The 23894-nt window shown below is 53.1% G+C and overlaps 2 protein-coding genes across 2 annotated transcripts; both read left to right on the top strand.

Annotated features, from left to right (window-relative positions):
* Positions 1-8196: 8196 nt before the first annotated feature.
* On the top strand, positions 8197-9156 carry LOC129200766 (olfactory receptor 14C36-like). The gene has a single exon (XM_054812028.1). It carries the CDS (start codon positions 8197-8199, stop codon positions 9154-9156), a length of 960 nt encoding a protein of 319 aa, XP_054668003.1.
* A 9886-nt stretch (positions 9157-19042) lies between these two features.
* Positions 19043-20008, top strand: LOC129200765 (olfactory receptor 14A16-like). The gene has a single exon (XM_054812027.1). The coding sequence runs from the start codon at positions 19043-19045 to the stop codon at positions 20006-20008; it is 966 nt and encodes a 321-aa protein (XP_054668002.1).
* The last annotated feature ends 3886 nt before the right edge of the window (positions 20009-23894 follow it).

Here is a 23894-nt window from a genome sequence, read left to right as displayed (position 1 = left end):
AACCCAATACAGGGCTCTGGGGTGAATTAGTGGACCCCAAGGGACTGGGCTGGGGGTGTTGAATGGACAGGACTGCGTGGGATACAAGTGAGGGGTAAAGGAATTGAAGTGGAGGGGATTTGGGGACTTCAGGAGAGGTGGTTGGTGGGGACAGAAGGAAGAGGATTGCAGAGGACAGAAACAAGGGGATTGGGAGAGTGTTTGGAAGTGGGGGTTCAAGGAAGGGCATCTGGGGACAGTACTGCAGTGGAAAGGCAAAGGACTGAGGGGAAAGACCAAAAGAAAGGCATTGGGAATGATCAAAGGGAGGGCATTTGGGCACTGTTGGTAAGACACAGAGGAGATCCTGGAGAGGAGATGTCTGAGGGGACCAAAAGGATGAGATGGGGAGGCCCAAAGGGAGAGATGTGTGGCCACCAAGACAAGAAACTAGTGGGGGCCCTCACAGGAGTTTGTGGTGGACCCTCCCAGGAGGGGGCAGGTCCAACCACTCACTGAGGAACTCAGGCTCTGGGCACAAGAAGATGAATTGTGGAGGGAACAGGCAGAATTGTGGGAGGGAGAAAGCTGTCTTGGCTGGGGCTGGAGGTGAGGGGGAGCCTGGAGGAGCTCCTTGCTTGGGAACGGGAGAGGCCAACTCAAGGGGGTTTGGGCTCTCCACTACAATTTTGTGCTGCAGGAGAGCTGATGTCCTGCAGCCGTGACCCATCCCCAGCATTGAGCCCCTCCCCGTGGCATTGTGGACTCACCTGAGCATCTCCCGGGGTGCACAGCAGGATGGTGAAGAGCAGGGCCACGCTGAGCACTGCAACCTTCATCTTCCTCTGCAGTGTGGTGAGTCCTGGGTGAAGCTGGAGAAGGTGAGGGGCAGATTTATCCCTCCCAGGACTCCTCCTTGCCCCTCCCCAACCTGAGAGCTCCCGGGGCAAAGCCAGACTTGGCCGAGACACCAGGCTTGGCAGAGACACCAGCCCTGGCAACCAGCCCAGCCTGGCACAGAGTCACCCCTGCCTCCGGCTCTGATCCAGCCCCTTTCCTCGGCATCAGTCCAGCTTCCGGCATGGGGCAGGTGCACAGGGAAGGGCCCAGGCATCTGAGGGTGGTGAGGGGGGGGTGGGCAGTGCGCCTCTGACAGCCTTACGGTGACAACCCACTGCTCTAACACAAAACCTTCCTCCCACAGCTCTCCAAAGCCAGATCCCCCATCTCCCAGTGCCCCTCACCTCCCAGCACTGCCATCTCCCCGTGCTCCTCACCTTTCAGGCCAGTCGTTCCCTCCAGGACTCCCCCAGAGATGACGCCAGCCTCAAACCAGGGGTCTCTAAGCAGGATTGTCTCTGACCCCTCTCCAGCCCCTTGGGTAGAATGGGGGCTGGGACTGATCCCTCTTCTTGGGGCATCGTGGACTCCAGGATTAGGGAACGCTGGGAGGTGAGAGGACAACTGGGGACATGGGCAGTGGGCACAGCCAGGTGACTGGGATCTTCAGTTGCTGGAGGCAATGGGCAGCACTGATGAATGTTGGGCACCGGGAGACGATGGCTCAGTTCGGGGGCAGTGCTGAGGTGGTCGCAGTGCCCAGCTCCAGCCCCCCCGCCATTTCCCTTGTACTGCAGGCCCCAAACTGGGCCAGTCCCCAGGCACGGCCTCCCCGGAGCAGAGGCCAGAGGGGAATATCCCCTGCCCTGGCCCTCCCCCTCCCCCCCCACATGGGGCCACCATGCCCTGCCAGACAACATGGGTCCCACTCTGCAGAGCTGCCCCCGGACAGTGGGTCCCTGTGACCCCGTTCCCAAGAAGGCTCTGGCTCCAGCCCTGGCCCTGGCTGGGACTTGGTCGCAGCTCACCAAAGGCCCTTGTCCCCATGAAGTGTCCCTTCAATGCCCTTGTCCTTGACCCAGGCCAGCGCTGTCCCTGAGCAGGATGTGGCCATCCAGAGGGACACGATGAAGTGCGCACTTGTCTCCAGGCAGTGACTCGGAGCTAATCACGGAGACAGAGCTCCCCTGGCAAGAGGAGGGATGTTTGTCCCCACAGCATCTCTGATAAGCCGTGTTTGCCCTGGGCCCGTGGGACAAGGAACCCTTTCAGCAATCGTGGTGCTTCATGAGAGTGCCTGATCGGGGGGAGTCTGGGGGGGGTAAAGCAGCCTGGACACCTGGGCTCCCTCCAGCCCTGGCAGTGGGCAGAGCCCACAGAGGAGGGCAGTGCTGAGGGACCGGGGAAGAGCAGGTCCTGGGGCACTCTGCACTCCTGGGTCGCCCCTGGGGACAGGCTGGAGCCCAGAGGTGGGGGCAGTCCCAGGGGAGCAGCCTGACAGCCGGGGTGTCACTGTCCTTCGGGAAAGCCTGGTGGCAGGGGAGTCCTGCAGGAGTGGAGCTTAGAGCAGCCTGGGTGATAGAGCTGTCTCCCCAGGGGCACTGTGTCCCTTTCCCTCTGCCCCCCTGCCTGCCTTGCAGCTCTCCCTGGCTTTCCAGGGGGGGTTCCTTCACAGCACCCCTGACCCAGACATCACCATCCTGGGGGCCCTGGGCAGCATCCTCTCACCAGTGTGGGGCAGGAGCACTGTGGCATTGTCCGCAAGTGGTTCAGCTCTGCCCTCTGAGTGGGGAGAGCTGCTGGGGGAAGCTGCTGGCCTGGCTCGCACAAGCCAAGCAAGACCTTCTCCAGCAATCCGGCATCGATGCACCCATTCCTTCCAGTCGTGACACTCACACCATCTGCCATCACTGCTCTCTTCAAGGATGCACGTGCCCCAAAGAGCAGAGGGAATAGCTGGCACCTCTGTTAGCAGGGACATACTCATAATGAAGACGGGCATATTCTGGATCAACGAGCTCAGGCACCCCTGTTTTGCCTCCCCGTAGATGCCCACAGCTATCAGAAGAGATAGATAACAGGACAGATAGTTATTTATTTATTTATTTATTTCTGCATGATGAGAAGGCCAGCAATTTTACTGGTGGTGTGAGCTAGCACTGGCAGGAGATAGGGCCAGTAAGGTCTCGGCCAGGAGATGCAGCGTGTATTTACTTGTCTCTTTCGGTAGGTGAGGGTCAGAAGTAACCACGTGTAATGACCAGCAAATCCACTAGCCGCACTCAGCAACAGCAGCATTGAATGCACTGGACTCCTTGCCTGTACTGAGTCCATGGGACATCACCATTATGATAGCAGATCCACGAATCCTTTGTCAGGCTGGCACGTTCCTCTGTAAGGTCATCCTCTGTTTGTTATGTGCCACAGTAATTCAAGCGACCACGCTGTGCTTCCCCATCACCATTCACTTCCCAAACCATCCAGCAGTCCATGTCACATGTCTGACACTGAAATAGTGCTCTGTTTTAGTCCTCTGGCTACGAGGGTCTGAGGATAGTTCATTCTTATGAGGCACAAGGTGGGAATCAAAGGCTGGTGGTAAAAATCTGGTTTAGGTTTTGAAGGCAGTGAGGGGTTTGCCCGAGTTTCAGTGAAACCAAGGTGTCACTGGTTTTGTTCCCATGATGATACGGGCTGCTGTCGCGGCTTCAAAGAAATAAAAATAGACTGAGAAGTGGTTCACTAGAACTGTACATGGCTCAGATTCTTCACTGACGTTATATGTCATTTTTAAGGGTTATGGATATGGCTGTATCTTTACGGGACACTAACTATAAATAAGAGACCTGTTGTGGATCAGTTGTGAAAAGACTGAAGGCCACTTATTGGAATATTTGCTTTGGAAATTGCCCAAAGAGCAGGCAGTCACCTGGAAGATGTTCATTTTGACTGCTTAAATTTTTTAAAAACTTTTTTTTAAAAAAATGTTTTTTAAACTTTTTGACTTGTTTAAATATGCTGTGACATGATTTGTATTCTGAAGTTATTTTGGAAGGAACTGATGAATTGTACGCACTGTCATAATTGAGGAATATTGACTTAGCAGAGGTCAAGGGTGCCTTTGAGGTAAGTGCCAATCAGGCGGATGGCATTTGATAGCCACTTAACATATGCCAACACCCCGGCGATAAAGAGCTGGACAGAGGCAGAGCCACCAACTGTGGATGGATTGGCCAGCACCCTCCAGGAACTGAAAGAGAATCTTGCTTCCTCCCTATGGGCCTGCTTCTCAGCTGTGGTGAAACTGTCCTAGCAATTGTCCCTGCATTTAAAAGCAGATGCTCTCCTCTCTCATAGACACCAAGGTTTCACCTATTAAGACTCAGCCTTTTTCTGATCAGAGGACAAGGTACTGGTGGCACACACCACATGCCATCCTGCGGTTCCATCTATGTGACCAGGGGGAGGGCATGAGGATGTGGGATGGTGAACCTACCTGGAGACTAGAAGCTTGGGTACTGGAACTGCCAGACAAAGAACCAGCCAAAAGGCATCCACCCAGGGAAACTACTGCTCCAGGTTCTGTTGAGCAGAGTAGAAGGGCTGATCTTACTTTCAACCCCGATGAAGGGACTTCTGCTTTGCAGTGACAAAACCCAAGGAATGAATATGCTGACCAGGAATAAAGGGGCCCTGTCTCCAGCAGGGCAGAAGAAAGGGACAACCAAGTTTACTGGATCGTGTGGGATGGATGGCCTGACACATCAGCCCCATGGGAGTATAAAGCTCTGGGGACACCGGTGCGCATGTACTCTAATGCCATTAGGTGACAACGGTGCAGAACCCATTTGTATTTCTGGAGTGATGGGAGGATCCCAAGAACTGTCTGTGTTGGAGGCTGAGGAAAGCCTAACTGGGAAAGAGTGGCAAAAGCACCCCGTTGGGACTGGTCCAGAAGCATCCTTGGCATAGACCACCTCCAGAGAGGGTACTTCAAAGACCCAACAGGGTACCAATTGGCTTTTGGTATAGCTGCCTTGAGTACAGAGAAGATGTTTAGCCGTTAGCTTGCCAGGTCCCTCAGAGGATCCTTCTGTTGGGGGGTTGCTGCGGGTTCAAGAACAGCAAGTACCATTGGCCATGTGCTGATCCAGACTGCACTGGAAGAGGGTGAAGCTCCTGAGCACCTGCAGTGTATTGATGACATCATTGTGTGGGGCAAGACAGAAAAGGAAGTGTTTGAGAAAGGGAAAAGAGGGATCTAGATTCTTCTGAGAGCTGGTTTTGCCATACAATAAAGGAAGAGCAAAGGACGTGCACAGAAGGTCCAGGATTTAGGAACAAAATATGAAGATGGGCATTGTTATAGCCCAATGGATGTGATCCATAAAATAACAGGTTTGTTGCCACCTACTAACAAAAAAGAAACACAAGCTTTCCTAGGTGTTGTGGGTTTTTGGAGAAGGCACATTCCAGGTTATATTCTGATCATAAGCCCTCTCTATCAAGTGACCCAGGAGAAGAACAGCTTTGAATGGGTCCTGAGCAGCAACAAGCCTTTGAACAAATTAGACAAGAGATAGTTCGTGTGATAGCCATTGGGCCAGTCTAGACCGGAGGAGAAGTGAAAAACATGCTTTACAGCACAGCCAGGGACCACGGCCCCACCTGAAGCCTCTGGCAGAAAGCACCTGGAGAGACTCAAGGTTGACCCCTGGGTTTTTGGAGCCAGGGATATGGAGGATCTGAGGCCCACTGCAATCCAACTGAAAAAAAGATATTGGCAGCATATGAAGGGCTTTGAGCCACTTCAGAAGGAGTTGGTACTGAAGCACAACCCATCTTGGCACCTCGATTGCCTGTACTGGGCTGGATGTTCAAAGGGAGGGAACCCTCTCTGCATAATGAAACTGATGCTATGTGGAGTAAAGGGGTTGTGCTAATAACACAACAGGCTTGAATGGGAAAACCTCGACTGCTCAGGAATCTTGGAAGTGACCATGGACTGGCCAGAAGGCCAAAACTTTGTAGTGTCGCCAGAAGAGGACGTGACACGTGCTGAAGAGGACACACCATGTCATAAACCACCAGAAAATGAGAAGCAGTATGCCCTGTGTGCAGATGCGCCCTGTCATAATATTGTGGGAGCAAATCTGAGGTGGAAGGCTGCTGTATGGAGTCCTCCATGACGACTCGTACAAACAGCTGAAGGAGAAGGTGAATTGAGTCAGTTTGCAGAGGTGAAAGCCATCCGGCTGGCTTTAGACATTGCTGAGCGAAAAAATGGCCAGTCCTTTGTCTCTGTACTGACTCATGGACGGTGTGCACACTGAGCTGAGGCAAGAGGAATCCCACCTCCTGTGGGTCTGTGGGGTGCGTGGGGGAGAGCTGAAGCCCACTCCAGTCTCCAGACTACTCACCAGAGAGGAGAGACCTGATGGACACCGCTGAATCCCTGCCCTCCGTGGGGGGAAACGATCCCTGCCTGTCACTGCTGCGGTGACCTGCCTGGCCATGGGACAGGGAGAGGGGTTAAGGGAGGGGAACATTTCAACCTCTCATAGACCACCATGCCACAGGAGGAAAAATCCCACTTCTGAAATCCATCTCTCCCCTGCTCAGAGAGGGACAGTCAGTGATGACTTCAGTCTGCGTCAGCCTACGCTCCCCAGGAGAGACCCTGATGCCTTTGAGAAGCTTCAGCCCTGGAGCCCCAGGGACATCTGCAGGGAGTGTGGGAGAGCAGAGAAAGTGTTGCCCTGGGCTGGTCCTCTGCTGCTGAGCTGGGCCGGGCTCCTGGGACGGAGGGAGCTCATGGCAAGCGGGCAGCACTGCAGAGAGACATCTCTGGCCAGGAGCAGCTCCTCTGCAAAGCGCAGCAGGGCTGAGGGCACTGCCTGCAGGCACCGAGGGGAGAGGAGGGAGGAGAAGAGAGGTTAAAGGCAGCCTGGGGTGAGAGGATGCTGAGAGCTGATTCAAAGAGAACTCTTCACAGCCCCCTACGTGGTAAGTCTGTGTCTGCAGGGAAAAGCAGCTGTGGTTGCTGGAGGGACCTCTTCAAGCTGGTACATCCCACAGCCTGTGGGATCTTCTGGGAGGATGTTTGTGTGCAAGAGGAAAATGGCAGAATTTACTTGAAAGGAAGGAGTCTGTGCTTTGAGATGTCTCATCATTGTCAACGGGGTTGGCAGGGGGAGAAGGGACTTTATTTTTGTGCTCTGGAGAAGGCACTGAGAGCCCAGTTCCCATTAGGACTTGTCTGAGCTGCTCCTTAGCCCCTGCACACAGAGGTGCCCCTGGGCAGTGCCCGGCTGCCAGGAGGGGTCTGCAGGGCAGAGCTGAGCACACAGCCGGTGGCATGGGCTCTGTGAGCACAGGCAGGGAGGAGACCTGAGCACAGAGGAACAGCTCCTGGCAGGGACAGCTCCAGGCAGCAGAGACATGGGCAGGGAGTGAGAGGCAGCTGTTCCCAGAAATGCTGTGGAAGGGGGGTTGGGGCACCTCCCTGCCATCCCCTGCAGTGCAGACACCTTCCCCGGAGAAACCCCCTGCTCTGCTCTCCCACCCAGCGGAGCCTCTGCCCTGAAGGTCACCTTCTCGGCAGCCTGACCCCTGAGGAGCGGACATTACCAAATACCCGAGTGCCTCCATCGGCAGCAGCACTGTGGCATTTCTCTGGGTTTCCCCTCCTGTCTCTGCTCCCCTTGATCGTATCACCAGGTTTGCTGGGATGGGGGGGTGGGGTTCAGACGCAGCTCAGAGACCAGCCCTGTGGGTCTTGCCATGCAGATGTGTCCATGGGAATGAAGTGTCCAAGTCCCCGCCTAATGCCTGGGCTGCAGGGGATACAAATGACCCCATTCTTCCTTCTTTAGGACACCCCGTCTTTAGGACATTTGCTTCTTTCCCTGGGGGGTCTTGCTGGGCTGCAGGCTGCCCTCCCCCAGGGCACAGCTCTCCCATGGCATCCCAGTGTTCCCCAGGAGCCCCATGGAGAAGACCCCTCAGTGCTAAGGCCATGAAAACGTTGCTGGGTGGCTGCCTGCAGACAGCTGCAGAGAGCCCTCTGTGTTCCCGGCTGGGAGGGGAGGGCTGAGATCCTGCTCAGGTAGAGTGAGACAGGCTGAGGGGGTTGGAGATGTGCACTTGGGAAATGGATTCCTCTGCTCTCAGCAGTGCCCAGCTCCTTTTGGGGGGAACGTCCGGGTGCGATCAACCTGCAGCTCAAAGAGGTGCCAGCACAGGGCGGCTGAGACCAGGGCTGATGGACTGACCGGCTCTCCTCACTCATCACTAAGCCTCTTCCTCATAGAAGTCTCCCCTAGCTCTTCACTGACTTTTCCTCCCTGGACAGGTCCTAATGCCCAGAGGAAGCACATGTCCAACAGCAGCTCCATCAAGGAGTTCCTCCTCCTGGCATTTGCAGACACATGGGAGCTGCAGCTCTTGCACTTCTGGCTCTTCCTGGGCATCTACCTGGCTGCTCTCCTGGCCAATGGCCTCATCATCACTGCCATAGCCTGCGACCACCACCTCCACACCCCCATGTACTTCTTCCTCCTCAACCTCTCCATCCTCGACCTGGGCTCCATCTCCACCACTGTCCCTAAAGCCATGGCCAACTCGCTCTGGGACACCAGGGCCATCTCCTATGCAGGATGTGCTGCACAGGTCTTTTTCTTTTTCTTTCTGATCTCAGCAGAGTATTCCCTCCTCACTGTCATGGCCTACGACCGCTATGTTGCCATCTGCCAACCCCTGCACTACAGGACCCTCCTGGGCAGCAGAGCTTGTGTCCACATGGCAGCAGCTGCCTGGGGCACTGGGTTTCTCTATGCTGTGCTGCACACGGCCAATACATTTTCTATACCACTCTGCCATGGCAATGCCCTGGACCAGTTCTTCTGTGAAATCCCCCAGATCCTCAAGCTCTCCTGCTCACATTCCTACTTCAGGGAAGTTGTGATTATTGTGGTTAGTGTCTGTGTAGCATTTGGTTGTTTTGTTTTCATTGTGCTGTCCTATGTGCAGATCTTCAGGGCTGTGCTGAGGATCCCCTCTGAGCAGGGACGGCACAAAGCCTTTTCCACGTGCCTCCCTCACCTGGCCGTGGTCTCCCTGTTTATCAACACGTCTGCATTTGCCTACATGAAACCCCCCTCCATCTCTTACCCATCCCTGGACCTGGTGGTGGCAGTTCTGTACTCGGTGGTGCCTCCAGCAGTGAACCCCCTCATCTACAGCGTGAGGAACCAGGAGCTCAAGGAGGCCATTAAGAAAGTGATTTCATGGATGTTTTTGAGTCATTATGAACCTTCCATGTCTCTTCAGAAGTGACTCTCAGACTATCTAATAGCAGACCTTTATTTTGTTTGTATTTATCATTATCGTCAGTGTTATCTGTTTGGTTTTTGGTTGTGCTGTGGTTTGTTTTGTTTGGTTGTTCGTTTGTTTGTTTTTAATATTTGTGTTGGTGTTTATTCTATTCCTAAATGAATATTTAGATTCTTCTGACTGCTACTGAGGAATGAACTTGCTGTGTCTCACCTGTATAAAAGAAGTGCCTAACCCTGGGTCAGAGAAGACTCTCTCATAGCACCTCTGCAATAAAGTGGCATCTCCTCAATGCAGTTCCTTAGAATTGAGCTGTTCTTCAAAATCTGATGTAAGCAACAGGCCCAAGGAATTTCACCCCAAAAGGGCCTGTTTCTCCTTGTGTTTTGGAGAGGAAAGCTCATCATTGCCTGCAGATGTCTGTGGTGGGCAGTGACTGGACCCACCCCAAGGTGAGCGATGGCCCAAGCTGGATTCACCCATAGAGAAAGTGCTAAATCCCGGTATCTGCAAGGAAACAAAGATGGACAGAGGTGACCCGTCACAGACCACCTCCAACCAGGGACAGCACCTTTACAGCTACCACACCTCCAGCAGCACACACACCACCATGACCACCACAAACAGACCCCTCCCAGTCCCCTCTCCGGCTGGTCTGGTGTGAAGGTGACAAGTGGTCTGTGCATCCCCTGCAGCACGTACCCACCAGAACAGCCACAGCCACAGTCCCTCCAGTGTGGGCCTGGGCTTTGGGTCTGCCCAGGTGCCCTCCACAGCCTTGGGGCCATTCCTCACCAGGCCGCTCCAGCCCTGGGTCTCTCCACATCCTGCTGTCCTCCTCCTCCAGCCTGCCCCGCTTGACCTGGCCACAGAAGCACGTACATATCTTCACCCCCAAACAGACACACGCTGGTGAGAAGAGTCACACAGCAAACAGCCAGGAGCAGAGTTGAAGAAGAAGGCAGGACAGACCATGGTGAGCAGGCAGAGGGTTTGGCTGAACCAGCACTGACCTGACCCTGTCCCACATGCAGCTGGCTCCTTGCATCCCTCGCCTCTCCCCTTCCACACAATTCTTCCTCCCAGTCCACTTGGATCCCTCCCTTTCTCTGCCCCACTCTCCTCCCCACTGAACAACCCTCACCAATTACTTCTGCCCCATTGATCCCAAGGTTGCTGTTCCCATCCCCAACTTGGCTAGTTCCTATACCATTGCCTGCGTCACCTGGCCCCTTCAATGGCCTCTCTGATGGCTCCCCAGGGCACTGTAGGCCTTGCAAGACTTGACCGACAGCAAGATCCCTGATGCTCCCCTTCAGTTATCTCTGCAGTCCGGTCACTTCTCACATCTCTGCTCTTCAACCGCCTGTGAGACCCAGCCAGGACACACGGTGCTGCCTGTGCCTGTGTTCCCTTCTCACACTGTTCTCTGTCACCTCTGGCAGTTCTCATGCCATGCCCCACACTTTCCCATATCTGGAGGCTGTCTAGTACAACCCCTTCCTACTCAAGCATGGTCAGCTGGAGCAGGTTCTGCAGGACCATGTCCAGACAGTGTTTGGGTATCTCCAGGGATGGAAACTCCACAATCTCTCTGGGCAACCCGTTCTAGTGATCAGTCAAAAAGTGTTGCCTGATGTTCAGAGAGAACCTCCTGTGTTTCAGTTTGTGCCCATTGCCTCTCGTCCTATGGCTGGGCATCACTGAGAAGAGCCTGACTCCCTCTTCTTCACTTCCTCCCGTCAGATATTCGTCTAGATTGACAAGAACCCCCTTGCAGCCTTCTCATCTCCAGGCTAAACAGTCCCATCTCTCTCAGCATCTCGTACGAAGGACGCTCCAGTCCATTAATCGTCTTTGTGGCCCTGTTTGCTGGACTCACTCCACGAAGCCCATACCCCTCTTGTCCTGGGCAGCCCAGCACTGGACACAGCACTGCAGAAGTGGAGTCACCAGTGCTGAGTAGACAGGAAGGATCACCTCCCTCAACCTGCTGGCACTGCTCTTCCTAAGGCAGTCCAGGAGGCTGTTGTCCTCCTTTCCACCAGGGCACACTGCTGATGGGGGCATCCCCTCAGGACCCGTGGACTTATGTGTGTCTGGTTTGTTTAACTGGTCCCTACCCTGAGACTCCTGCACCAAGCGTTAAGTCTTCCTTGCTCCAGATTCCCCTCTGGTCTCAGGGCCCTGGGATGCCTGATGGCTACTTTTTGCAGTGAAGACTAAGATGAGGAAGGCACTGAGTGTCTTGGGCTTTTCCATATCCTTTGTCATCAGGGTCTGTGGCCCATGTACCAGTGGGCCCACATTTTCCCTGGTCTTGCATCTGTTCTCTCTGTACCTGTAGAAGCCTTTTCTTGTTGTTCTTCAGGTCCCTCACCAGCTGTCATTGTTTTACCCCAGCTGGCAACTGAGCACCACGATGTCGTGGGCTCATCCACGGCCACACACTTCGAGGTGCTCCAGCATGACCCCATGCACAGACACAGATGCTTCCCCGGTGTACCTTCTCTAGCATGGACTTATCCCTGGCTCACAATCCCTCCAGAGCTATACTTGCTGCGGCACAGATATAACCATGGCCATAGATGCTTTGGGGTGTCCTGCTCCCATGTGGACTCATCCACAGGTCACAGTGCCTTCAACTTGAGTGCACACAGGAGTTCCAGCCTGTCCAGGACAGCGGCACAGAAACAGCAGCAATGCCCTGGCTATCTGCCAGCCCAGACACATTGCCATTGCTGTTGTCAAACTGCTCCCAGGCACAGCAGAGTAAGATGATAAGCAGTACAGCAGCACAGCGAGCAGCAAAAGCAAAAAGCAGCCACTAACGAGCACAGGACTCTACTACACAGTAAGGCAAGCAAGCTCATGGCAAGCACAGGAGCCTGCCAATTAATAGCTAAACAGCAATAACAGCTATAAATTCAATCCAGCACATTCCAATCAAATCTGTTACTATCTCAAACTCTTTGTGTCCCATGTTGGGCGCCAAAAAAGGACTGTTGTGGTTTTACCCCAGCCAGCAGCTGAGCACCACGCAGTCACTCGCTCACTCCCCCACAGCGGGATGTGGGAAAGAATTGGAAGTGTCAACGTAAGAAAACTCATGGGTTGAGATAAAGACAGTTCAATAAGCAAAGCAAAAGCCACACGTGCAAGCAAAGCAAGACGTCGGCAGGCAGGTGTTCAGCCATCTCCAGGAAAGCAGGGCTCTGTCACATGTAACAGTGACTCGGGAAGACAAACGCCATCACTCCAAATGCTGCCGCTCCCCCCTGTCCTTCCTCTACCCCAAGCCGTTTATAAGCTGAGCATGATGTCATATGGTATGGAATGTCCCTTTGGTCAGTTGGGGTCAGCTGTCCCGGCTGTGTCCCCTCCCAACTTCTTGTGCATCCCCAGCCATCCTGCTGGCAGGGCAGTGTGAGGAGCAGAAAAGGCCTTGACTCTGTGTAACAACAACAACAACAACAACAACAACAACAACAACAACAACAGCAAGAACAGCAACAACAGCAAGAACAGCAACAACAACAACAAAAACATCTCTGTGTAACAAAACCATCTCTATGTTATCAACACTGTTTCCAGCACAAATCCCAAACATAGCCCCAGACTGGCTACTGGGAAGAAAATTAACTCTGTCTCAGCTGAAACCAGGACACCAGATTAAACCCGAGATGGGTTTTGGTTTTCCTAATCCCATCTCTGCATCCTTAGGAAGTTGTCACTCATGTCCTCCAGAAGCCTTCTGGATGGCTTGTGCCCTGCTATGTTGCCCCTCAGGCAACTGCCAAGGTGGTTCCATTCCCCCATGAGGACCAGCGTGTGAGAACATGAGGCTTCTTCCAGTGGTCTGAGGAAGGTCCTCTCCACTTCTTCCTGATCAAGCACTCAATAACAGGCAGTCACTAAAAGGTCACTCATGTTGGTTTGCCTGCTAATCCTGACCCATAAGCTCTCGACTGGCTCATCATTTATCCCAAGGCAGAGCTCCATGCCTTCCCACTGTTCTCTCACTTAAAGGAGAACTTCTTCTCTGCAAAAAAACGTCCAGGTCATCCTGAAGATGTGTCATCCATCCATCCATCCATCCATCCCTCCCTCCCTCCCTCCCTCCCTCCCTCCCTCCCTCCCTCCCTCCTAGCACTCCAGCTGTGTGAGGTATCCCAGAATGTCTCTTTTCCCAATGGGATCACAGCTCCATAACTGCCCACAAACTTCTAATTCCTCTTCTTGGTTCCCCACGCTGTGCTCATTAGTGCACAGGCACTTCAGAGAGGTGCCCAGCCGTGCTGATTGTCCAGAAAGGGAATGAGATCGTTCACCACAAGGCTGTCCCAATGCCACTGTCTGACTTGGGTGCATTCGCTTGAGGTGATTCCACTCCAGCCCTGATTTCCTGATGGTTATCTTCCTTTTGTTCATATCACACTTTGCTGGCCTATTCCATCCATCACTGCCTCACATGACTGTTGGCTATTCTCACTGCTCCAAAATTCCCACCTAGGCCACCAAGCCCTTGTCCATCACCCCCAGAGCCATGTAGTGATGCTCAATACTTTCCCAGTTTGGATGCATCCTTGGTACCTACATGGAAGAACACCAGGGGATAATAGTCCAAAGGCCAGAAAAGCTTCATCAGCCTCTCAGCAATGCACCTGTTGATCAAGGACAGTGGACAGAGTTTGTTAGAAGCTGCTCAAGGTTACTAGCCACTTGCTGGGAGTCAAGGAATCCTGTGACTCTCCTGACCTGGCAGCAAAAGGCACCCGCAGCTTCCTCAGAGAGTTCCCTGGAGGCCCCCAATGATCTCAGACAAAATCCCCAGGAAACGTTTTCAGGACACTGTTGAAGAAAGCCCTGAGGAACATGGTGGGAATTTACTGTTCATCCTGAAGTGAGCGGGAGGTTGCTCTGGAGTACTCCCAAGGTCCCTTCTGGCCTGAATGCTTTGGTGTTTCCGTCTCATCTCTGAGAGCAACTTTCCAGATTTCTCCAGCTACTGCTGTCCTTCTCTGAGCCTTCACTTAAATGAAAGAGCAAGCCAAGGTCGGTGTTAACATGGTAACCATCCCAGAAACACCAAGTGAGGGTACAAAGCAAGCAAAACCAGGGCCGATGAGGAAAGGGCAACCAGAGGTGGGCTGTTTGTATGGGAAGGCAAGAGGGTGATCAAAGGGAGGAACCTGGGAGGGGCAAAAGAGGCCAAAAAGAAAATACAAGGTGAAGGCCCTTTGGCTCAAGGATATGATCAGGGCTGTTTGGAGGTACTTGCCAAATGGCCTTCACCTTGAGAGAGACTGACTGGAGTGGGACAAGAAAGCTGCACTTGATCCAACCGTACTTAGGTCTGACTTTTTTCCATGGTGACAGGGAACCTGAGTGCTTTCCCTACCACTGCCAAGGGAAGAGCCCTGTAGTGGAGGGAAACACAAAATCCTTTGGGCTGGAAGGGACCTCAGGAGGGCTCTAGTCCAACCTCCTGCTCACAGGAGGGTCATACTCACTGCTCACAGTTATAGGGTCACACCAACTTGCACAGGACACAGAAACATAGAAACATAGTATCATAGAATCATAGTCATAGGGTCACAGAGTCACAGAGTCATAGAATCATAGAATCACAATGAGCAGGGTTGGACAAGGCCAGGTCGGATGGGGCTTTGGGTAGCCTGGGCTAGTGCAGGGTGTTCCTGCCCATGGCAGGGGGTTTGGAACTAGATGATCTTTAAGGTCTCTTCCAACAAAAAACATTCTATGATTCTATGTTTCTATGAAATTCCTTCAATTTATTATGAATCAAATCAGGGTAGTGTGATGTGAAGTAAGAAGAAATCTTCAAACACCTTTCCCCAGCCTCTCCCTTCTTCTTAGGCTTAACTTCACTCCCAATATTCTCGACCTCCTTCCCCTCCCAAGCAGTTTGTCTATTTGTCCCAATACATTGTCTCTGCTGCTCCTTGCTCTTCAGAGGGAGGACTCCTCACACTCTTCCCCTGCTGAGCATGGGGTCCCTCTCATGGGAGAAAGTCCTCCACGAACTTCTCCAACATGAGTCCTTCCCACGGGCTGCAGTTCTTCATGGAATGCTCCAGTGTGGGTCACTTCCATGGGGTGCAGTCTTCAGGAACAGACTTCTCCAGCGTGGGTCCCCTACGGGGTCACAAGTCCTGCCATTAAACCAGCTCCAGCGTGGATTCTTCTCTCCACAGGGTCACAGGTCCTGCCAGGAGCATAGGCTTCCCACAGTGTCACAGCCTCCTTTAGGTGCATCCACTTGCTCCAGAATGGAGTCCTCTGTGGGCTGGAGGTGGATAGCTGCTCCACTGCTAACTTCCATGGGCTGCTGGGGGACAGCCTGCCTCACCATGGTCGTCTCCACGGGCTTCAGGGGAATCTCTGCTCAACCACCTGGAGCACCTCTTTCCCATCGTTCTTCACTGACCTTGGTGTCTGCAGAGTTGTTCCTCTCACATCTTCTCACTCCCTTCTTAAATAAGTGGTTTGGTTCTTTTCCCTCCCTTCTTAAATAAGTTATCACAGAGGTGCTACCACCGTGGCTGATTGTCTCGGCCTTGGCCAGTGGTGCATCGATCTTTGAGCTGGCTGGCATTGGATCTATTGGACATAGGGGAACCTGCTGGCATCTTCTCACACAAGCTACCCCTGAAGCTCCCCCTGCTATAAAAACCTTGCCATGAAAACTGAATACATCCACTGATCCTGGACGGGCTGGTTTTGAAATCACATTCAGTGTTTTGGAGACTGTGTTCATGGTAATTCCTGCCTGTGTCTGTAGAGCCCTGCAACTCCTCATGGCTCAAGCCATGAACAAGGCCACCTGCATACAGGTCTGCATTAGGACGACCATGGCCACCCAGACTATCTTGAGACTGGTTGAAGTGTGCTTTCAGAGATGGTGGAGTTTTTCTCAACATTGGGAAACAACACGAGAAAGAAATAATGGCACAAAGTGAAGCTTTGGAAGTTGAGACTGGATAGGAAGGTTTCACGTAACTTTGAATTACATGAAACATCACTCCAAGTGCAGTGCTGTGGTACAAGAGGCCACCCAGAAAGAGTCTGGATTAGCCAAAGCTTTGTATTTCAACACACAGCCCATGAAGATGGAGAGATATCAGTCAGGGTAGGAAGATGCTCAAGTGAGAGCAAGGTTGGCAAGCACAGTGGATGTCCACAGCCTTCAAGGAAACAGGTGCAGGCTTAGGACACCATAGGACAACCTGTGGTGGAGATGGTCAAGGGAGATGACAAAGTTGAAAGCCCCCGACAGAGCTGAGGTCTTGCTCCCATTGGCTGTGGCTGTTGTCTGTGTCAGCAAGGCGTACCAGGAGACACCTAATCCTTACAGCACGAGGGCCTAATGGCCTCCTTGTCTCCACCCAAGAGTCTGGGAGGTGTCGTACCATTGTCCTGCACTTGGCATTGCATGTCCCCACAAACCTCTGCCCCAGGAAGAGCCCTGAGCCCTGGGTGTGGGACAGGACCTCCCCTCCCAGGGGCTGGGGGTCAGGGCTTGGCCCTTTGGCTCAATAAAACACACCCAGGATTACTCAGCATCAGAGCCACCTTGCCATTGCCTTTGCCTACCTGTCATCACTGCCTCCACTTGCCTGCTCTAACCAGCCCCAGAGTTGCTTTGTCAGGGATGGCCCTCAGGGGGACCCATTAATGCTCCAAGAAACTGTGGAGTTTGCATCGCACTGTGACTTCTGGAGAGGTTTCATCAGCTTCCTCTCAGGGTCTGAGCTTCATGGACTCATCCCCAAACCCACCAGAGGGGTCGTTAACATGCCGCCTTGGGCTGGTCCTCTGATGCTGGTCTCCTGGGATGGAGGGAGCTCATGGCAAGTGGGCTGTGCTGCAGAGAGACATCTCTGCCCAGGAGCAGCTCCTCTGCCAAGCGCAGCAGGGCGAAGGGCACTGCCAGGGTATCTCAGGGAGATGAGCAAGGCAGGTGAAGAGCTTAAAGGCGGTCAGGACTGGGAGGATGACTGAGAGCTCATGGAAGGAGAAATCTTGAGAGCCCTTGACACGGTAAGTCTCTGGGTGCAGGGCAATGCAGCTGTAGTTCCCGGAGACATCTCCTAAAGCTGGAACGGCTGAAGCTTATGGAGGGGGTGGGCTTTTTTAGGCAATTTTGAATAGCTGTGTAGCCACAGTTTTCAGCTGGAGGTGCCCAGGGCTGTACTTGAGAGGACGGTCCCTCCACACCAGGGGAATCTTCTGCCTTCCCGTGTCAACTCTCAGCCTGCTCAGGGAGCTCCCCATGCAACTGCAGGGAGAAGCTGTGGGTGGAAGGAGTGACCCCCTGGAAGGGCAGGGCAGGGTCCTTCTGCTGGTCTGAGGGTGCTGTGTGGATCAGGGTTATTCACAGCTCCAGATCACCCCTGGGACATTTCCCAGGGCACTTTTCAAGAAGCACGTCAAGGCAGGGGCTACATGGAAAGAAAGGTGCTTCCCAGGGTTGGTGCTTTGAATTCCCTGCTGTGATGGTACGAGGAAACAGTGATGGAGCTGTCAGGTTTGCACAGGAGTCCAAGACTCCTCCAGCATTACAGTGAGTGATGAACAGTTTTTTCAAGGCACCTGATAAAGTCACTTCACCCTTTCCTCTGCCTACAGAAAGCATTCACATCACCTTTGTGGTGCCTTCAGGGTTGATCTGCTCTTCTCCTTAAGACCTGCCAACACAGAGGTGCCCCTGGGCAGGGCCCTGGTGCCAGGAGGGGTCTGCAGGGCAGAGCTGAGCACACAGAGGGTGGGATGGGCTCTGTGAGCAGGGACAGGGAGGAGAGGTGTGGGCAGAGCACCAGCTCCTGGCAGGGACAGCTCCAGGCAGCAGAGACATGGGCAGGGAGTGGGAGGAAACTGCAGCCAAGCCCTGGGCTAGGCTGCCTTCGGGCTGCTCTCTTGTGGTCCCTCACTCTAGATGTCTGCTGAGCAATGAGGTGACTCTCCATTTAAGATATCCCATCTTCAGGAGACTTGATTTTCTGCTTAGTGCATCTCACTGGTCTCGCGTGCTGTCCCCTAGAAAGGCACGGCTGTGCTGTAGGATCCCAGGGAGTGCTGAGCCATCCCTCATGGGTTGCCAGTCTCCTCTCAGAGGCCTTTGCTTCCCTCTGAGAGGGGCTGTGTCCTGCCCTCTCCATCACAACTCCACCTATGTGCTTGAAAAAGAAGAGTTTACAGATCTGCCCTTTGAAACAGCACTCCCTTGCTCTCATTAGAATCTAGCTGCTTTTTTTTTTAAAGAGTAATTTGTGTGCACAGCCATCCTCAATGTAGAAGAAGCAAAAGCACAAGGCATCTGGGACCAAGACTGATGGGCAATGCAGCTCTCCTGACTCTGCACTGAGACACAGAGACCTGAGCCCTTTTCCCTGTCTTGTCCTAAGAGTCCACACTTTCAGTCATAAAAAAGGGGATTTCTTCCCTTAAAAATACTCACCAGAAGTGATGGTGGAAATGAAAAAAACAACAGAGAAAATCACCATAAAGACATGCTCAGACTCTCTTCTGCAGCCCACACTCTCTGGAGTGGTGAGTGCAGATATTGAACATTTCCATCAAGGGTGAATTGCATCTGACAGCCCTTGTGACCATTGGGGAAGCCAAGAACCAGCTCCCATGTACTCACTGCAGCAGGGCAGAGCTGACTCCTTGGCAGCACAGGGGCAGAGGTCCTGCTCCTCACAGCACACTCAGCCAGCACAAAGCAAAGAGAGGAAATGCCTTGGAATTGGGGGAGGGGGATGGGATGTCTATGCAAAATCAAGTGGCTTTGCTCAGAGAAGTCTGTTGTAATTTTCCCGTCTTCTCCTCCTTAGGACAATGTCCGTGTGTCAAGAACAAGGATATGACCAACTGCAGCTCCATGACCCACTTCCTCCTCCTGGCATTTGCAGACACACGGGAGCTGCAGCTCTTGCACTTCTGGCTCTTCCTGGGCATCTACCTGGCTGCTCTCCTGGCCAATGGCCTCATCATCACTGCCATAGCCTGCGACCACCACCTCCACACCCCCATGTACTTCTTTCTCCTCAACCTCTCCCTCCTTGACCTGGGCTCCATCTCCATCACGGTCCCTAAAGCCATGGTCAATTCCCTCTGGAACACAAAGGTTATCTCCTACACAGGATGTGCTGCACAGGTCTTTTTCTTTTACTTTCTTATGCCAGCAGAGTATTATCTTCTCACTGTCATGGCCTATGACCGCTATGTTGCCATCTGCCAACCCCTGCACTACGGGACCCTCCTGGGCAGCAGAGCTTGTGTCCACATGGCAGCAGCTGCCTGGGGCACTGGGTTTCTCTATGCTGTGCTGCACACGGCCAATACATTTTCAATTCCACTGTGCCAGGGCAATGCCTTGGACCAGTTCTTCTGCGATGTTCCCCAGATCCTCAAGCTCTCCTGCTCAGATGCCTACCTCAGGGAGTTTGGGCTTATTGTGGTTAGTGCCTGTTTATTCTTTGCGTGTTTTGTTTTCATTATGCTGTCCTATGTGGAGATCTTCAGGGCTGTGCTGAGGATCCCCTCTGAGCAGGGACGGCACAAAGCCTTTTCCACGTGCCTCCCGCACTTGGCCGTGGTGTTCTTGTTTATCAGCACTGGCATGTTTTCCTACCTGAAGCCCAACTCCATCTCCTCCCCATCCCTGGACCTGGTGGTGGCAGTTCTGTACTCGGTGGTGCCTCCAGCAGTGAACCCCCTCATCTACAGCATGAGGAACCAGGAGCTCAAGGGTGCAGTTCAGACACTGATGACTAGATGTTTTTCAGAAGCAATATACTGCCCATCTCCTCCTACAGTTCACCCGTAACAGAACTCATGGCAGGCCCAGCCTGTCTTTTGTATGTTTTCTAGTTGTTGATGTTATTCTTGATTTTAGCTTTTAAAATTTTCTTTTTTTCAGTTGTGATAATGTTGTCCACAAAATTTTCATTATTCATACCAATTCTAATTCATTAATGACCTGTCTGATTTGATCCAGAGAAATTCTAAATGAATTTCCACACCCCCTGTGCATTAAAACATTAAAAACAACACTGCAGTGACATTTGTGACTGAGATTTTTCCTCTGAGACCTTCTCTGGAGCTGCAGAGGCAGTTCCTGTATACAGAGTCCCTGCACAGCAGATCTGTGACAGAGCTGGCCTCTCAAGAGAGGTTTACCATCAGTGGACTTCCATAGACTGGATGCGGTGCAGCACCCAAACACATCTCATGGCATTGGCAATAAGGCAGGTCACCTCTGAGCAGCCTCCATGGCCACATAAGAGCCTCTGTGGGAGGCAGTCAGTGGCAGTGATGTCCCTGAGCTGGGTCTGCCTCCCAGCCTGACCAGCACGTCCCTTGCAGAGTCCCCCTGTGACCCCAGGCCCCACAGCCCACTTGCTCTGCAGAGCAGCTCCACCAGCTCAAGGGCTGTGGAGAGCATGGGCAGGGGGTATAGGAGTGGCTGGCCAGGCCAGCACAGATGTGCTCACCTTGTCGAAAGGCTCTGTGGGGAGATGGGATGTCCTGGGAGAAGAGCAGGGCACCATGTGTGTGCAGGGCAGACATGGAAAGAGAAAGCCTTGGCTGCGGGTGCCAGCTTGGGGCAGGCTGCCCTGCCACTGGGGCAGCGGGAGCTGCCAGAGGAGCCCCAGGGCCAGGACTCTGTGCTGTCCTGGGGAGCAGGACTGGCAGGGGGGCTGCAGGCTGCCTGGCGTGGAGATCTCCTCAGCATGCCAGCCAGAGAGACACTGTCACTCACCTCCATCTTCTCCATTTCCTGCTGAGGGACCAGCACAGACTGGGATGCTCTGCTCACCTGGGGAGAGGGCAGGGGAGTGGTGAGAGCTGGGAAGGGGCTGGGATGTCTGGGCTGGGAAGTGCCAGCGAGAGGGAAACACCGGTGTCCACCTCAGCTGTGTGAGTGTGCAGGGTGGGAGCACACAGCAGTGTCCTCGCACAGCCAGGCCTCCTGGCAGAGCCATGAAGCACCAGCAGAGCAGGACCTGCTCTGTGCCCGTGTGTGCTGGGCACCCCGGGAGAGCTGCCCCGCGGTCATCGTCACACAGCAGCCAAGAACAACCACCATTGCCAGCACTGGCCTCCCACCCCAGCTCAGAGGGGTTGTTTGTGCCTCCACGGAGGGACACCGAGTGACCAGGTCACAAGTCCATCTTGGCATCGTACAGACGAGTCGTAAGCATGCACATGGTGTGCGTGTGGTGGGAGGAACCTGAGTGAGCACAAATGCCCACAGCTGTTCCTGGGGACACCATGAAGGTGTGTGGGACACACAGTGTCCCCAGGTCACTTGACTTAGAGAGTAACATCCCCTGGGAAACCACCTGCATGCAGCACTGGGGTGGGCTTCCTTGAACCCAGGTCCCCGTGTCCATTCCTCCTGCCTTGGGGCACCTCAGGCGAGTGCAGAGCAGGGCGATACAGCGCAGGGCTGAGGTGCCTCCCAGCCTCCTGACGTGGCAACAGGAGCCCAGCGAGACACTGTGACTGCTGCCATGCACTGCCTCTGCGTCTGCAAGGGAAGGACTCGTGTCTCTGAACACCCCATGTGCATGAGGAGTGCATGAGGACAGACAGCTCAGGTGTGGGCACCTCACAGGGCCAAACCTGCTGAACCTTGTCAAACCACTGTTGAATCCACTTTGTTAAATTCCAGCCAACTTATGGAACTCTGTCAAATTATTATTTTACCTCGACACAACATATTGCTGCTTCTCTGAGTGAGGTGCATTCTACTCATCCACAACACATAAACAGTCCTGGCAAGGAAGGTTTTGGGGGTGGGCATGGGGCTCTGTGCAAGACACTTTTTTAATGCTATAGCTTCACCCATGCTAATTAATATATTCTCTGTCTTTGAAATAAAAAAAGAAATGAAGAAGGAAATAATCTAAAGAAAAGAAAATGTGTCAACACACTTTTCAGCATTTACAATTCTTCATACTTTTTTGTCTTTCTTTCTAATATTCTGGTCTTTCATGGGATTTGGTGTTCTTTTTCCTTTTTTGCAAAGGAACTTGTTTTCCAGAACTGGGGTTACTTGTAGGACATGAATGCCTTCAGTCTCAGGGACACAGAAGCTCGGTGCCAGTGTAGATGCCCTGGGACCCCTTGCCCAGCCTCCACCTGCAGCTCCCCAGGGGCTCTGCTCTCCCACAGCTCCTCTCTGACAGCTGCCAGTCCCAGGCAAGCCCCTCAGCTACGCTGGGGCCCCTACAAGTGGCCATGGGTGGTTTTGGTCAGACAGCTGAGATCTGCCTGGAAAGGTGAACAACGGGTTTAGACATTCAAAGAGATGTCAGCACATTTTTATCAGCTGAAACATTTGAGTACTTTTCATGAAATGATAATGTTTCCCCACCATGCCCGCAATGGGGATTTCCAAGAATTGCATTAATCATGGGAGAAGAAATACTGATCTTTGCTCATTCTTGCCTTACCACTACTCCATTTCACTGTGTGTTTAACCTCCCTCCCCTTCCGGGTGTTGCACCTCTCCTGGTTAAAAGACCGTGTCTAAGGGCATCTTTTCCTCAAAGTAAGTGGACATAGGCCCTTCCCATGGCTCTCCAGGCTTCCCCCTCCCCTTGCTTTTTGGTCATTCAGATTCCTCCCAACCATCCGGTGGCTGCTTTGAGCTTCAGGCAGTTAGAAACTTGCCCTTTCTTTCAGAGGTCTTATTAACTCTTTATTCAACTCTTGAATTGTATTTCATCTCTCCTTTCCTATCTGTCTAAATCATTTCTTGTATGACTATGCCTTGTGGAAGGTGGACATCACTAGGTGCAGCTTGGCCGTGGCATACAGTGCAGGAGAGTGTTTTCATAGAAGCATAGAATCATAGAATGATTTGAGTTGGAAGGGACCTCAAACATCAGACGCCCTTCACTAGGCCTCGTTTCCCGAAGCCCCATCCAACCTGGCCTTGAAGACTTCCAGGGATGGGGCATCCACAGCTTCTCTGGGCAACCTGTGCCAGTGCCTCACCACCCTCACAGGGAAGAATTTCTTCCTCATATCTACCCTCTTTTAGTTTAAACACATTACCCCTTGTCCTACCACTACACTCCCTTGGAAATAGGCCCTCCCAAGCCTTCCTTTAGGCCACCTTTAGGTACTGGAAGGCTGCAATAAGGTCTCCTCAGAGCCTTCTCTTCTCCAGGCCAAACAACCCCAACTCTCTCAGCCTGTCTTCACAGGAGAGGTGTTCCAGCCCTCTGATTATCTTTATGATGTCCTCTGGACTCACTCCAGCAGCTCCATGTCTTTCTTGTACTGAGGACGGCAGAGCTGAACACAGTACTCTACGTGGGCTCTCACCAGAGCAGAGGGGCAGAATCATCTCCCTTGACCTGCTGGCCATGGTTCTTTTGATGCAGCCCAGGATACAGTTGGATTGCTGGGCTGCAAGTGCACACTGACAGCTCATGTCCAGTTTTTCATCGACCAGTACCCTCACGTCCTGCTGCACAGGGCTGCTCTCAATCCCTTCATCGCCCAGAAGGTATTGATACCAGGGGCTGCCTGACCCAGGTGTCGGACCTTGTACTCGGCCTTGCTGAATTTCATGAGGATCACATGGACCCACTTCTCAAGCTTGTTCAGGTCCCTCTGAATGGCATCCTGTCCCTCAGGCATGTCAAATGCACCACACAGCTTGGTGTCACCTGCACATTTGCTAAGAGTGCATT

The sequence above is a fragment of the Grus americana genome, unplaced genomic scaffold, assembly GCF_028858705.1.
Source record: "Grus americana isolate bGruAme1 unplaced genomic scaffold, bGruAme1.mat scaffold_476, whole genome shotgun sequence".
Taxonomy (NCBI): domain Eukaryota; kingdom Metazoa; phylum Chordata; class Aves; order Gruiformes; family Gruidae; genus Grus; species Grus americana.
The sequence above is the reverse complement of the archived record's forward strand: the minus strand, read 5'-3'. Positions and strand labels throughout refer to the sequence as shown.